Here is a 14,013-nt window from a genome sequence, read left to right on the forward strand (position 1 = left end):
TCTTTGAAAAATGGTTTAGGATTTAACAGCCACCATATACAAATTTACTAAAAGATTTATTTTATCTTACACTTTTTAAACAGGACTTCAAGGACCCTTTGATGCAATGTCCAAAAAAGATGAAAGAAAGTTATTTTTAAACACAGAGCTCAAGAATAAAAGTCTGGAGGGTAACTTTTACAACACAGACTAAATAAGCTTTCCAATAACCAAGCCAATAACTAATACAAGAACAACCGCTGACAATGATTTGATAATTGTTTTTATTGCTGGGATCAAACTCCTCCCAGAGTCCACATGTTCAGAGAATCCAAAACCAGAAACAGGAACAGTTTGACATTCCCTCTGAGCATCCTCCAAGCCTCTAACTACTCTATTAAGATCCTGTAAGTTCCAAATAATACATCAGGTGCTCGTCCATAAAGGTCTAGATGCATTTAAGCTACCTTTAATATAAGGATATTTGTACATTCTTTCTGTTGAACAAAGATTGCAAATAATTAATAAATGATTTTACATTATTCAATTGAGTGCCCAGTTGGAGGAAAACCAATTGCTTTAACATTCACTTTTTATTTAGTAAAATTTTTTTAAACTGTTTGGAATTAAATTAAAAAATAAAGGTACTGGTTCATAGTACATCAATAATAAAAGGAGATTTTGTCTCATGCGTATCAAAATTTGGTAGAATGCATTAAATATGAGAAGAGGCAAGGCAAAACCTGTTCCAACGTCTGGTGGAGATCTGCAATATTCTTATCCATGCTCGATCTATTGCTGCATCCAACCTTGATATCTTTCAAATTCTCTGTAAAACTTGCATCTTGTGCATCTGATTTCTTTACATTAATTTCATTATCAGATAGAACAGTGTCTGAGACCTCTTTTGCATTCATGTACTTCCTTGTTAAATCAAGATTATCACTAACCAAGGAGGAAATCTGCAAAAGAGAAAGGAACCATAATAAGGCAGCTTACCTTTCCAGTCAATGAAAAAATTGCCGACATACAATTTTGTCAAATGGAAACTTTGTGTATTTTCTATCAAAACGGGTTGTTACATTTTCGCATAGACTACAAATCTTTGCAGCATACTTAATATTTCTAATTGTTTCACTTACACTAATTTCTCAGTTCGTGAGTTTTTCTAGTACTACGATATTATCAACAACAAATAAAAATGACGCTCGAACAGTCTTCCAAGCAACAGAGTCTTCAATGTGGAAAACATACCTTCTATTAATCTTATACAAACAGAATATACAGTATAGCTTGTGATGTTTGAACTTGAAGTGGTTAAATAGCTCACTGTATAGTTAGATACTCCTTCAAAAGTCCTAAAACCCTTTACTGGACTCTAGATAGCCATGATAGCCATAAACACAGCATGCTACTAAACCAGTTTTCCATAGGCAAAATTAGAAGAGATTCATTATTGGGTTTCCTCACTATTGTTTGTTTCTCAAAAGTATCTTCATTAGTTCTGCTTCTTAAAATTCCTTGTGTCCTGATTGAAGACTGTAACTGGATGTGCCCTTGAGTCCTACTAACCTATTTTGGCCATTTGTAGGACATTGAAATAAATTACTTATTTCTTCTATTTCCTGGGTTGCCCATGCCTTCACTACAATTCTAGGGAACCATAAGTGCCAGAAATTGATTTCTCTTTTGGGCTGAAGTGTGTGCTATTTATAGAAGTTATAATCACCAAAATCATTTGCTATTGTTCTACTGTTAAGTACAACTCACAGGAGTCATAGCAAGCAGAAATTGTCTATTTCCTATTAATTTATATACAAGTTTAGCATATATTGTATATTTGGAGTCTGGACAATTGTGAACATTAAAAAACTGACAATAATACAAGTTTAATTAACTAACATGAACTTTATTTAATAATTAATGGGCATTTATGCAAGTTACCTAGTTATTTGGTTAAAAATTAAAATGTCCATAAATTCCTACTTTCTTTCTTCTCTTTTCTGGGTTACTCCAATTCTAAGAGAGGCAAAAACCCACCACATTTTGTTCCTCTCCTCAAAAACATTGCAGTGCTATTTATTTTCTTCCTTTTTTTCTGTTCAAATCTCTCTACTTTCATTTGCTTGCACCTTGCTGGTTATTGAAATACAACATGGTTAAAAAAGAAAAAGCGTGGAACTATGCGCTAACCTTGATAGAATTCTTGCAAGCAAAAAGACATACCTCTTTCTGAAGGTGTTGTCTTTCAGCTGCCAGCTGCTTGGTCAAGCCATTTATGTTCTTGGTTGTGGAGATAAGCTGGTAAGCAACTGACTCTTTTTCACTGTCAATGTGATGTAATGTAGCCTGTATTTCGTCCATATGAGCCTGTAGATTAGCAAGTTCTTCACTCAACTTTGAATTTGTAAAGGTTAAAGCTGACTGCTCAGCTTCAGCCCCATGGGCCCTTGTTTCTGCAACCATAAATCTCACTTGAAGATTTTGTAAAAGAATATCCATCTCAGCCAGCTTAGCACGCAATACTTGCAGTTCAACTTCCTTTTCTATCTCTGCCACATATGCCTGTGATGCTTGTTCCTCAGATTCTTTCACATGATCTACAAGTAAACTTAGCTTCATTTTTAGCTCTTTGACTTCTGTGTCTGCACGTGCACACCTATCTTTTTCTACTTGCAACTTATTTTCTGCATCAATTGCTTGGAACTCCAGCGGCTGTTCAAGTTTCTTAACTCTACTTGATGTATGTGTGGAGTTCTCTTGCACTGATAACTGTGCCACAGGCTCAGAATCTTTCAGCCTGCTTTGATGCTTAATTTCTCTTCCTGGAAGATTGAGCAGATTCAGTTCAAGAGTTTTGATTTTTTCTTGTGCATCCTTTAAAGCACCTTGAAAAAGCTCCACTGAATTCTCTTTTTCAGGAAGTCTACAAGTAGAACCCTTTGCCATCTCACAGCTGGATATTCGGTCTTTTGCAACAGCTAAAGTTTCCTGCAATTCTTGTTCCTTCTGCCTTGATTCAAATAAAGAAGCCTCAAGCTCCTTATTCATGACCAGATGATCTTCTAACTTTTCTTCAGGTCTCAGATTGATTGAGTGCATCAGTTGCCCTTCAACATTAAGCAGTTCTATTTCTGTTCTATTCAAAAGCTCCCGTCTGCTATCAGTAGACTTAAGCTTTTGACAAAGCCCAGAAATCTCTTTCTGTAGTAATATTATAAACTTTTCCATTTCTTTCGTCCTTGAATCTGTTATTACAAGTAAGTTATCCAACTCCAAAGCCCTTTCAAACAACTTGATGCAATCTTCTTCATTCTGTTCTACAAGTTTCTTGTATTCTTCATTCTCATCTTGTGAAGATTTCAACTGACCCTCTAAATTTAAAACCTTCACTTTAAGGCATTTCATATCTGTTTCTAGTTTAGCTGACATAGCCTTATCATCAAGTAATTCATCTTCTTCTGGGGCCCTTATTTTTATTTCTTGCTCCAAAAGCCTTGATTGTGTATCCAACTTATTTTCTAATCCTCTTATCTTAGAATCTGCTTTTGCCAACTGCTCCTTCAAGAACAGTTCATTTTCTTTCAGTGCCAAAGCATATTTGGTTATCTCTTCTAGCTTTTCCGATAAACTTGTGTCACCCTTAAATTGGAAGACGTCAGATGCAGATTCACTGAAAGACATTCTCCACATTGTTGTTTCTAATTCAAAATCTCTCAGTTTTTCCTGCTCATTAAGTGCATCCTTATTAAGCATTTTTTTGGGTAAAGTGCTTTCCTCTTCATTATCATTTGTGTGCATAAGTTCCACTTCTAGGTCAATGGTCAACTGCTCAAGTTTCTCTTCACCATCAAGGGCTTTATCAGCCATGTCTGAAGCTCCATTTTCCACTGTCTCTACTTCAAGAACCTCTTCAACAGTCTGAAGACAAAAATGAACAGTTGTACTAAAATTCAATTTACTATCTAGCAAGTACTTGATATTGATCTAATACCAGAAAACAGGGACAATAATAAAGTTCATAAAACAATATTTCCAAAAATTCAAGTTAAGCACAGCTCCCATTATCAGACAAAACCATAAAAGGCTCAACGCAAATGAAAATTCTGAAGCATCTGTTGCTCCTTTCAATCACAAAGTTTTCATGCATATAAAGGCATTTAATTACCTCAGAAACTGGCTCGGCATCATGCTCAGCTAGCATATGCGACTCTATGCAATGCTGAGATGGTTCACCTGGAACAATCTTTAAATTATGTGACCCATCTACAGCCCCTGTTTCCATATTTCAATAGCTTGTCCAATGGCCAGTTCTTTAGCTGGTTCCTCTCTCCTGTTGTCTTATAACTTAAAATTGATCACCTTTGTGATAAGCAGCTTTACTTTCAAGTTTGTACACCAATATAGGTACCTGCTTCAGATCAACAAATCAGGTAAATCGCAAAAACAAGAACCTTTGTGATAAGCAGCTTTCAAGTTTGCACACCAAATGTAGCTGCCTAATTCAGATCAGAAAATCAAGTAAATCATGAAAAACAACAGAACTCACAAAATTCTTATAAAAGCACAGAACTCCCAAAAAGGCAAAACAGCCAACTAAAGAAGAGAACAAACAACTGCTGTATGTCCAAAACATCGAGAACTCTGAAAGAACATGCACCTCTGCATTACAAAGATCTATGATAGTACAAAATAAAAAAATGTCACATCTACACAGAATCCAACGTGCAAAAAAAAGAGGTATTTCAGGCAAAGTTATATTGGACTAGCACAACAGATAGTGGATACCTTAAAATATGATTAATGGTACAGACCTTAAAAGAAGCATTTGCTGCAAATAATATCATGCCGGATGAGCATCTACAGCACTCCTAAGTCTATGCTGGGTGAATCACAAAAAGTGGATTTTACAAGTCATCATTATCAATAGTGGAGGTCCATTATTCATTTAAAATGCATTAGATCTAGTTCAGCTATATATGGAAGTGAAAGGGAACTGGTTAGATTTCCAAATTTACATATGAAAAGTTCTGAACAGATTTGAGGCAAAACATAAATTTATTCCTATAGAGAACAAGCATTTATCAGATTCAGACAGCTTCCATAACATAGAAATCTAAACTAGAAGGGCAATGTATATTTACTGAGTGTCTCCATGACAGCAGAATTGAACCTAAGCATAACTAGATTATTATCATATTACAACTTTGCATGTACATACGTAAAAATAGTCTGTTTTATATTATTATTCATCCAAATAAATTCATGTAAATGCAAGTGTAAGGAAGTTCTTTTTGCATTTCTCATTTCACTTGTGCCATCAGCTCATTTTTTGCAAATTTTCTATTTCTATAAAACTTATCTTGATATTTACAGTAATAAAACAAATAGATGTTTTAATTTCCGACTTGTATTCTGTTTTTGAATAATGCTATAACTGTCTTTCTTTTTGTTTTTATCAAAAATCACAAACTGCAATTATGTGTACTATACTATGGCATGTCTGCTAAACCGAAAGCCTCTAGATGTTTGAATAATGCCATAGTTAATTGTTTTACTTTCTGTTTTATTCAATAATCAGAGACTGATCGAATTTAATATAATATGACCCATCCACTAAACCCAGAGACACAGGGACATCACAAAAGGTCAACTTGAAAGGAAAAGTCTAGGGTTCTGAACAAGGATATTAAGTTTCCTCCATGCAAAAGGCTCTAATGCTGACCAAGAAGAATATGAAACTCTCAAACTGAAGATTCTAGAGCTCACTGAGGAAGAAAAAAACTTTTGTGATGTCCCCATTTTGCGCCTTCCTAAGCATAGTTATTTTTATTAGGTCTCCCTAGTCTAATGTGGTGATCGGGGTGATTCAGGGTTATTCAGCTGACCATTTGAGCATCTCTTTTGGTACTCTTCATCTCAATGCATCAATTTATTTGTGATTTGCCTACCAAAAGTCTTTCAGGCTTCGTTGATTATCAATATTTTTAGTAAGCTAGTTCAACATTTAGGCCCATATTATTTATGGTAAGTCATCTGGATGGTTAGAGGGCACCACGATCATATCTGGAAAGTTGGTAGGATCAGTTGTTGGCTTGATATATGGCATTTAATGGAATTTATTGATTTTATTAATTCAACCAAGTCTAATCTAGTATTAACTTTAATATGATTAATTCTATTAATATCTTTATAATTAAAGGGGATATAAGCTGTCAAGTGTGCATTTAATATATGAATGTCAGAGTATTTAATTACTATGCCAAATGGTGTGCAGCTTATGGAGTTATAAAGATATTAAACTTTTAAAGTGACTTTATATTAATAAAGAAAATATATGAAGGGGTCACTATATTATTAATTTCCGATATGCAAGTTAAATATTAAATATAAAAAAGTAGGAATTTGAAATAGGGTTTCCAGAAACGTCATGAGGAATATAAAAGGGGAATTGAGGAAGCCATTTGATATACTTGATTTATTTTATTTTCTCTTTAAAAAGTTTGAGAGCTTGGCTTTCAACAGAAGAAATCTGAGGACAAAAATCCTTGGAGTTTCTCGGTGGTTTGGACAGAAGCCCAAATCCATCCTTTTTGTGCGTTCATCCAGAATTCACCAATGTGTTAATTCTCAGATTGCTTAAAATCTCTTTGGAGGGTTTGATGGGATTTTGGCATTGAGGAAGGGCTAGAAATATCATTTATTTGCAGATCTACAACTGCTAGGATTTGGAGGAAATTCTGGAGGGTTTGGCATTATCAAATTGTGATCAGCATTGTGTTTTAGACCTTCCAGTTATTTACAGAAATTTCAGACTTGTTGGGAGTCCAGATTTGAGTTTGTTTCATCATTACATGGTCTTCTAAATTGCTCATCTCATTGCCATTGGAGTTAAGCATCACCCAAGTATGTTGAATTGTTGAACACTTAAAGACTTCAGGTTTGTACTTGCTGTTACAATCTGATAAATACCATATCAGACTTGATTTATTTGTAATCAGACCTCAGACTTCATCAATAAAGGGTTTGTTTGGTGCCGTTAAATTCATAGTTGGAAAACTTGCCAAAGCCAAAAACTTGCCAAGGTCTGACAACGAAATTCGGGGAAAACTCAGTCAGTTTTCAGCAAAAACTCGGCAACTTAAAATATTGCTTAAATTTAATTAGAAATGCATGTTTTTCAACGAGAAGATACATTCAATGAGTCAATAAATGAGAAGACAAAACAAACAAGCTTAGTCTACATATATTTAAACCCAAAGTGGGTACAAAATCACATTCTCCTGAGGAAGACTCGTGGCTAGAAGCAAAACAACAACACATCATTCCAACTACATCGTCCTCTTCTCAGTTATATAATAAAAACTAAGGGAGAGGTAGAACTAGAGGGTCTAATCTTAGAAGTCTGCATTGGCCATGATTGCCTTCTTGCTCAGTATGTCTAACTCAGATTGTGGCTCGATGTCAATCCTAGATATAGCTCTGCCTCTAGCTTCTCCTGGCACTAGCAGTAACTACTCATTCAACTCAATGTCATCAAGTGTGAAACCAAATCCACACCTTCCTCCATAGCCTGCCTTTTCAAATCATTGATGTCATCCTCTTCAAACTCTGCTTCAAACCCGCTGCAAATGTGCTTCAGACCCGCCTCCAAATAGATCGAAATCAGTTTGCAAGTGTTTGGAAGACTTTCCCCCTCTCAGCAAAATACAAGTGACGAAATGAGAAATGAAACTGATTTGGGTCTTTTTTTGCCTTTAACTGCTGTTATAAAACTACGAATGAGTTTTTAACAAAAACTCAGCAAGTACTCAACAAGTTCTTGCCAAAAATTCTGCAAATTTTTTGCACCAGTAAAAGTCATAAAAACTCGCCAGGTCAAAAAACTCAGCCAATTCTTGCAACTTGCCTCTTATTTGATACAAGTAATTGCAACACAATCAGTCCAGAATTCAAACAACAAAACTCAGAAGTTCATACCAAACTCAGAAAATCAGAATTCAGAGGTTTACATGAGAAGTGTTTGACACAAAATGTTAAACATCCAGAGCTAAAAAAGGCCATTAGTAAGGATTCTTATACCTTCTCCTTAGATATTTTAGGAAGAACCATTTGTAATAGTTGGAAAGAATACCAACAAAAAATGTTATTTCAGATTTCTGACAACTTGTCTATATAATCAGCTAAGGCATGAAAAATCTCCTCTTCAACATTGCAAGATTTCTCAATAGTTGATAATGTTGAGAGAAAGTACTCGAGAACCTGAGAATTTAAGTGCTAAACTGGCCCTCACTGTATCACTACTGTGAATATCCTAGTTACATTCAATAAGAGCAAAAATGCAGAAGAAAATCTTGGGTAGAATAAGTCATTGGTCAAAATAGAGAATCCACATTCTAAAAATGCTACAATGTCATCAGGTCAATTAATGTATGTACATAACAAAAAATACCATTAACTGTTGCTTGAATAACACCAGCATGTGATTGGTTCATAGAGAGCTTGTTGTAGATTCAACAAAACTAGATACTATAATCCTTTTTCTTCTTCATTGAATACAGATATATTCTGAGTTATCAAAGAATTTTTGACTTTAACAAATTGAAATTTTGTTTATTGATTCTGCACAGGATTCCAGGCTTCAGTTTACTTTTACAGTGCCTAGGATTCAATGGTGATCTTCTGTTACCATGACTTAAAGGTTTACAGCCAAAAACTCTAAATAGAAATAAAATCATAGTCTGAAAATGTACTCTTATACAGGTACACGATTTGCTCAGATCACGCATTGCTGAGAGTTGCGAGAATTACTTTCTCAATGAGATTGTAATATATTATATTACATTGCCACACTTTATATTTCTTAATTATATCCATTATAAGTACCATAATATGTCACTTTATAAATGCCTATATTTTTGGGTCTTTTTTAGTTTTGACTTTTGAGGTCTTTATAAGTTTTTAGGTTCTTTATGCCTTTTTGTTTTTCTTATTGTGCTCTTGAGTTTTTGCTTAATTATTTCATTTTATAGTTTTTTAGTGGAGTCCTCATTCTGTGTGCTTCTTTGGCCCTCCCCTTCTCTCTAATCCTTTTATTATCTTGGGTCTGCAACGTATTTATTATTTTGTCACTTGTCCTTTGAACTCTTGTTATCATAATGATAAATCACCGACTGATTCAAAATGTTAATGAATAAAAATTTACACACAACTAAAGATATTCTAACAAAAATTTAGCACGGATTGTGGAGTCTGATAGCAGTAATTCTGTGTACATTGTTGATAAAATCTCTTATTTAGAAATCATTTCCATGAATGATTTTCCAAATGAATTTGATCTTTTTACAGATATGCTAGTAACTTGGTGAGTCTTAAAATGTTCTCTAAGCTACCAATTTACAAACAGACCCAAATTTCAAATGACTTTGGCTTCAAAAGACAAAAAAAATTGACGCAACTACTTTAAAAAGTTAAAATATATAAACTATTTCATAACTTATGTGAAGGCGTGTTGGACGACAGCTCTCACAATCTAGTGCTACATTCTTACCCTAAGTTACCAATTCGGATGCGAATTCAAGAAGTGGATACGGGATGCAGGAAAAAAAATTAGATGCGGATGCAGGAGGAAGCATGTGTGTTGGCATATATATATATATAGACACACACAGAAAGAATGCCATGACTGCAATTCTCATCCCTTATAAAGAAAGAGACTCGGAGAGACAACATGGGCTACTTTCCTATCTGGGAAATAGAAATTTATTGACCTTCACCTGCAACTTTTCCACAGGCCAAAACAATCCAGTCAACTCATCTCAGAACGACACACCATCATCTCATTCCTTGTTGTATAAAAATAGAAAACACGTCTCAAATTTTATTTGCTAGGCAGAATGCCATGATCTCAAATTGCATCCCATAAAAAGAGCAGTCTAGGGAAGACCACCTGTGCTACTTAATTGGAAAATGGAAATTTGTTTGCCTTTTCCCTCAAGACTTATACAAGCCAAAATAACCCTCACATTTCATCAGCAAGCCACATGGCATCATTGTTTGGTTCCATGCTGTGTGAAAATAGAAAGGCCTCCTCCCTCTTGGTGATCCCTATTCATAAGCATTTGCAATGCTGTGGACGACTTCATCAACAAAATACTCAACACCCTGCACAAGCCAACTTTTGATCTCAAGCACATTTTGGCCAGCAACTTCTCTCCACTGAAGGAGATTCCAACCACAGAATGCAAGGAAGTGTAAGGGTCTATCCCACCTTGCTTGATGGGCAGCGTTTATATCCGCAACGGGCCCAACCCAACTTCCTTCCTTCATTCGATAACCACACCTCTCTTGGCTTCCATTCACATCCAAAAGCCTATGGCTGGCTTCCAAGAAGCCTCCACAGGGCTTTTGGATGCATCACGAATCCGCCCACCTCAGCTTTCGTATCCAAAGCTGGAGTCAACGAATGGGTATCTTAGTTCTTAGCTAATAGCTCCCTTGCTGAAGTCTGGAATCAATAAAAAGAGAATCTTATCATAGGTGCTACATAAATCAAAAACTACCAGCTCAAAGATCATGCATGGTTCATAAATATACATCCATAACATAATAGACATTTTCCCTGTACCTATAAATGCACGGAGTGTCACAAATGGTTCCATTTACTAAGATCTCTTTCACCAAAAATACATACAATGAACCACAAAGCTTAGTGCAGAGAATTACCAACCTGTAGGCTCTAGGGATGCCCAATGATATGGAACAGAAAACAAGCTCTAGGAATATTCAAATACCATACTTCTCTTTATGCCAATGGCTCTTGGGTTGGTCCATGAAATACAGTGGAACTAGTCAATCTACGAGTTCTAGGGATATCCATATGTGATAAGTTTCCACAACCAAAAACCAACAGAGGTTGATCCACAAGTTTTAGGGACATCCATATGTGATAAGTTCCCTTGAAAAAGAGCTAATAATGAAAAAGAATAGGGCAACCCAGAATATGATTAATGTCAAAGCCCACTTGGATTTGTTTCAAATTTTCTGTCTTAAGATAAAAATTGACTTGTATTGGTTTCTAAAATGCTCTGCGGTGTTTCGGGGATGGTGATGGTGTAATATGCCATACCTGCTATGAGCCTTTAATCAATGTACCAATTCTTGAATTGAGGCCGTACAGTCTGTGAGTGCAAGGCAAAATTCAAACTGGAACCAAATAATGTTGTACGGTTGCTGGAGGAAGGCCGTAAGGTCTGAAATGAGCGTCTGTACGGTGGGTGGAGAATGCACAAAGGGCCGTACACTATGACAGGATGGCGTATGGTTAGAGTTGAAGGCCATACGGCAGGATGGCCATACACCACGTGCAGGATGCTGTACGGGGGGCAGGCAGTCTGTACGGTGTTCACAAGTCATACGGTGATCCTAGCAAACAGGCAAACAGGCCGTACAGTGTGTACTGCAGCAGTACGGTCAACAGGAAAGGGCTGTACGGGGTGAGGGTGTCACAACGAACGGAAATGGAAATGCACAGAGATATGGGACAGCAAGGAAAAATATAGAGTCATTCGATGATGCAATATGTTGTGAAGTTGCAATATGTTTAACACAGACGACTTGCAGGTAACCAGATATCAAATAGATAAACTCTTGCGCTAAACAAAAACATTCCACATACAAGATGTTCTGATTCTCCAGTTCCGAGCCAAGTACACAAACGGAATAGGGTGAGGGTTGAATCCCATCGAAACCACACGAGCCAAATAGGGAAGGTCTTTCACTTCTGAAATGGCGAACAACAGGAATTTGTAGTACAGAGAAATATAATCTAAAGTATACCTACTGACTACCTACAAGCCATGGTTAAATACCTGTCAAGAAACTTCCCGAGGGTGTACAAAGATGGCTGACGGCAACACAAACTACGAAGACAAAAATAAAAATGGGTCCGAGATAAATTAAATCAATTGGCCCATTACACAGATTAATTAAATACATTTTTTTTTTGACAGGGTTATTACAGATGGGGGGATAGCACTGGACGAGATTCCAGGATGTTTCCTAGATGGCCAAATATAGGTGTCACCACCTAACATAGAAAATAACTCTACAGCTGACAAAAGGTGATAGGATCCCTCAATATAAAGGCTTTAGAGCTGACTGAAGATATTTTAATACAACATCTGAGTGCTCCTCAAGGTTGCAGAGATCACATCACCACACAATTGACATCACTGCTCTCTAAGATCAATCAAAATCCCATCATAAATTTGACAGATCTTTGCTGCAGGTCCAACACAATGAATTGAAGCATATTATACACTAGTAGATGATGTAAGAAAAGTACATGCATGAAAGAGAGCCTTCACTGCTAATGATATAAGGTCAATATGATCGTGATTGATCTCGTCATCACTAGGGTTTTCTAGTTTCCTTCATCTATCTGTAAATCCCCTCAAATTAGCACATAATCTGTTGCAGGGTTGAAACAAAGTGCACACTCCAAACATAATCTAAATGTCATTAAAAGCAGTTGGCTCGTGTCAGTAAGGCATCTGCTGGTTACTGTGAAAGAAAAGTTGAAGAAGAAATCATCTTATTGTACTACATGCTCAACATTTTCAAAATAGGCTCTCATGTCTACCCACCAAGACGACTTGAGATGTCATACCCTATGCTAAAAATTATATTCTACAGTATTACTTCTTCCATTACAGCTAAAAAGAAGAAAATCGTACCATTATAGACACAGTTTGACAAATTTATTGTTTTTGGCATATCCCTAGTCTATGAATCCGGTGCTCTGTTTGTAAAAAAACACAACTGAGGTCAACAACATTGGCATAGTTAAATTTAAAACTTAAAAGGTATTACAAAAAAAAACCTCAGCTTACTTGAGATCATAATTTCATCACACTGGAAGTGATGCTTTGCATATCACTACTTGTACAAAGAAGAGCCAATACAAACAAGTGCCTGTAAATCACTATCGGTACTGATGATCAACTACCCTCTGTAACTACAATCCCTTGGCATTCAAAAAAGAATGAATAAATCATTAAATTACAGGTAAGGACGGCAAGTTCTGCTCATACAATCCAAAGCAAAATATAAACTTTCCCACCTCAGCTAATTAGTTTCCCCAAAGTTACTTTATAGGGATCCCACATTTGGCTCATCCTAATCTAAATATCAAGCTTAAGAGATAATATCACGGTGACTCAAAAGCCTTCCACTTCAGCAGGTCAAAGAATGCAGTTTATAGAAAAGGTCAAATACACTATCATACAAAAGCTTAAGTACTTATGATAACCTCAACATACTTAAGGCTACTATTTCACTAGTGTTACAAGTTAGGGTTGCCGTTGCACCAAAAGATCAGCTTGTCAATGCCCAACACAACCACTATACTCATAGAACACAAGAGGCAGTTAAGCCATGTCACGAGTCTCAATGGGAAACATTGGGGGTTAGTCCAACATTTCCCCCCTCAGCGTTACCCGAGGAGATTCAAACTTGTGACAAGCTCTGATACCACATGTAACAAGTTAGGGTTGTCGGTGCATCAATAGATCGACTTGCCAATACTCGATACAACCACTAGACTTATAGAACACAAGAGGTGGTTAAGCCATGTCACGAATCCCGAAGGGGAACGTTGGCAGTTAGTCCAACAACTAGAACAGTAAAAATTCATAAATAAATTGCTTTTGCCTGAGCCCTACCTATGGGCTACCAATAAAAGAAAGTTCAGATATCACCATTGTTAATAAAAGAGTCACTACCAACTGAAAAAAGTCTTGAGGGCTGTGGTCTAAGTGTGAATAGGAGCATTCATAGGAACATGATCCAGGTATAAATCTCTCCCAGCAACAAGGTGGCACACGATGGTAATGGAGACATAAGAAGGTTAAAGTGCAGCGATTATGGTATATATTCCAGTGTCACCTAGGCCAATGTCTTGGAATGTGAGCACACCTCATTTAAAGGCGGGCAATAACTTCACATGCGCTGTAAGTTGTATAAGAAATGGGT

At 36.3% G+C, this 14,013-nt stretch overlaps 1 protein-coding gene across 2 annotated transcripts in view; it reads right to left on the bottom strand.

The window, feature by feature from the left end:
- Positions 1 to 14,013, bottom strand: part of LOC149565846 (uncharacterized) — a 15,196-nt gene continuing 1,183 nt past the window's right edge. Inside the window, exons 1-5 of one of the 2 annotated variants that reach the window (XM_089819343.1) lie at positions 4,529 to 4,624; positions 4,148 to 4,390; positions 2,206 to 3,900; positions 723 to 941; positions 1 to 384 (exon numbers count right to left, since the gene is read on the bottom strand). In XM_089819343.1, coding sequence (XP_089675469.1) covers positions 190 to 384; positions 723 to 941; positions 2,206 to 3,900; positions 4,148 to 4,264 — 2,226 coding nt within the window. In that variant the 5' untranslated portion in view covers positions 4,265 to 4,390; positions 4,529 to 4,624 and the 3' untranslated portion in view covers positions 1 to 189. Of the gene's footprint in view, positions 385 to 722; positions 942 to 2,205; positions 3,901 to 4,147; positions 4,391 to 4,528; positions 4,625 to 14,013 lie in introns of those variants that run through there. The other variant, XM_089819342.1, reaches the window with a different exon arrangement.

This window comes from Cupressus sempervirens, chromosome 3 (genome assembly GCF_028749045.1).
Source record: "Cupressus sempervirens isolate cs-2001-9-10 chromosome 3, ASM2874904v1, whole genome shotgun sequence".
Classification (NCBI taxonomy): domain Eukaryota; kingdom Viridiplantae; phylum Streptophyta; class Pinopsida; order Cupressales; family Cupressaceae; genus Cupressus; species Cupressus sempervirens.